The following is a 2,479-nucleotide window of genomic DNA, read 5'->3' as shown; positions in this document are numbered from 1 at the left end:
GCAATGTAACTTATATACAGGTCACAATTATAATACCCTTATCTACCACGTGGTTGTATGGGCTGGAACTGGACCTAAAAACACATCAAAGCTTATTGCACTAGATGGAGATTTTTGTGCTGATAAAAAATATCATTGTAAAGGGAAAATTGGAGGTAAAAAATTATTTTTTGCCCATGTTTTGTTCAATTTTTTTATGGTGGTCCATGTTTTAATAATGCTTTGTCTAATTTTTTTTTCTTGTTTTGTTCAAAATTTTATTCATGTTTTGCCCCAATGCATGATACAGCTGGTATCATGTGTTTATACCGGAACTCGAATTTTTTTTATTTTTTTGGCATGTCAAAAATGTGAGATTCTACCCCAAACGCATGATACAGGTACCATGTGTTTGTACCAAAAAAATCCGATTTTTTACCAAAGTAAAAAAAATGCGATTCTACCCAAACGCATGATACCGGTATTATGTGTTGGAACCAAAACTAAAAAAAGGCGATTTTTTTACCAAAGTCAAAAAAGTGTGATTCCATCCCAACGCATATGATACCGGTGTCATGTGTTTGTACCAGAACTCGAAAAGATTGATTATTTTCAAAAGTCAAAAAAGTAAGATTTTACCCCAACACATATGATACAAGTATCATGTGTTGGTACTAAAACTAAAAAAAAGTTTTTTTTTGCAAATATCAAAATGTGAAATTCTACCCCAATGCATGATAACGATATCAAATGTGTTTGTACCAAAACTAAAAAAATTTTTTTTTGCAAAGGTTAAAAAAAAGTGTGAATCTACCCTAATGCATGATGATTTCATGCGTTTGTACCGAAACTAAAAAAATCTGATTTTTTTGAAAAGCCAAAAAAATGCGATTCTACCCCAACGCATGATACTGGTTATTATGTCTTGTACCAGAACATGAAAAAATCGCAATTTTTGCAAAAGTGAAAATGTGAAATTCTACCTCAACGTATGATACCTGTATCATGTGTTTGTACCAGAACCAAAAAAAACTTTTCTTTGCCAAAGTCAAATAAGTGTGATTCTACCCCTACGCATATGATACCGGTGTCACGTGTTTGTACCAGAACTCGAAAAAATTGAATTTTTCCAAAAGTTAGAAAAGTGAGATTCTACCCAAACGCATGAGTGTTTGTACAAAACTTCAAAAAATTAGCGCAAAATCACTTACAAACATTCATATATTTTGCAGACAAATATATCTATTCTAGAATAAAGAGTGTGAATCTCCCGTGGTTCTACACATTTTACAATATAAGTGGGACGCTTGTAAATGAAAATGGACAAATTGAAGCATGTGTCAAACTAGAAACTTCTTTGGTGTAAAAGTTACACATGCGCCAACTCCTTTCTAAGCAATATTCCTAATCACAAATTTATGTGGACAAAATAAATTAAATTTTTAATTTCTACCTGTCTATAATTAATTTTAGTAGTAAAAGAAAGTTTTTAAACTTTACCTTTTCAGGATTTAAAGCACAATTGTTTTTTTAAGTCTAAGGTACTCCTGGAGCATTCACTATGAACCCGCATTATGCACGTTCACCACAGAATTTGCTTACAATTTTTTAATTTTGCTAAATAAATTTTTCCGAATTATTCTGAATTCGCTTATTTAATGTAAAAATGTCTGCATTTGCTTAAATAAAATTTTCTGAATTCTTCTAAAAAAACAAAAAGTAAAAGATGAAAACAACTGCCAACAATTTTTGTCGTTCAATAAAGCAGCGTTCCTGATTCAACCAATGTTTTTCTATTTATAATTCTATACACAAGGCACACTAGAAATATACAAGTATATGTTGACATACAAAGTATTATGCATGAAACTTAAAACACGCTGTGACAGGTATCAAATGAAAGCTAGAAAAATGTTAATTACTGAAACTAAAATGACAAAATTACTCTAAAAAATTTGGCACTTGAAGCGTGATAATGCATTGAAGAAAATGAGAAAATTTTCAGTGATGCCAAACGGAAATGTTTAAAACCGGTGACCGGCAACACTAATATATATGATGAATTTGGTCTGGTACTCGATACGTGTGTTGTCGTATGTAAATGATGTCGCTTGAGCTTCCAGATGGAAAGTTCGAGCTGTGTTCAATGCACGTGTAGTATATACCACCCCTTTGTGATTCTCGGTACGGATATCAAACGGTCCCCTGAATGTGTTGCGTGCCACAAACCTATAAAAGAATAATGAAAATATTAATTTGTCTATTTTCCTTCTATTTTCCTGCAGAGTGGAACCCCATGGGACCTAGGATTTATGCCACGATTGACCCATTGCCCCTTTTTTCAGAAATAGTAAAAAGTTGGAGTGATGTACAAAAAATGGGTATGCTACAAAGTATAAAATAGTGATGTTATAGTTTAAATAAAGTGTGTAATAATTACTAATTAGCCATTTTGGTCTATTAGTTGAAAAATAAAAAACACACACTTATGTAGGTAGTA

The 2,479-nt window shown here is 32.0% G+C and overlaps 1 protein-coding gene across 2 annotated transcripts in view; it reads left to right on the top strand.

Annotated features, from left to right (window-relative positions):
• The window catches only part of LOC100178202, a 3,662-nt gene extending 1,631 nt beyond the window's left edge, over positions 1-2,031 (top strand). For both annotated transcript variants that reach the window (XM_026835283.1, XM_009860714.3), the window contains exons 3-4: positions 21-155; positions 1,212-2,031. In XM_026835283.1, coding sequence (XP_026691084.1) covers positions 21-155; positions 1,212-1,345 — 269 coding nt within the window. In that variant the 3' untranslated portion in view covers positions 1,346-2,031. The remainder of the gene's footprint in view (positions 1-20; positions 156-1,211) is intronic.
• Positions 2,032-2,479: the final 448 nt, after the last annotated feature.

Source organism: Ciona intestinalis, chromosome 7 (genome assembly GCF_000224145.3).
Source record: "Ciona intestinalis chromosome 7, KH, whole genome shotgun sequence".
NCBI classification, from domain to species: Eukaryota; Metazoa; Chordata; class Ascidiacea; order Phlebobranchia; family Cionidae; genus Ciona; species Ciona intestinalis.
The sequence above is the reverse complement of the archived record's forward strand: the minus strand, read 5'-3'. Positions and strand labels throughout refer to the sequence as shown.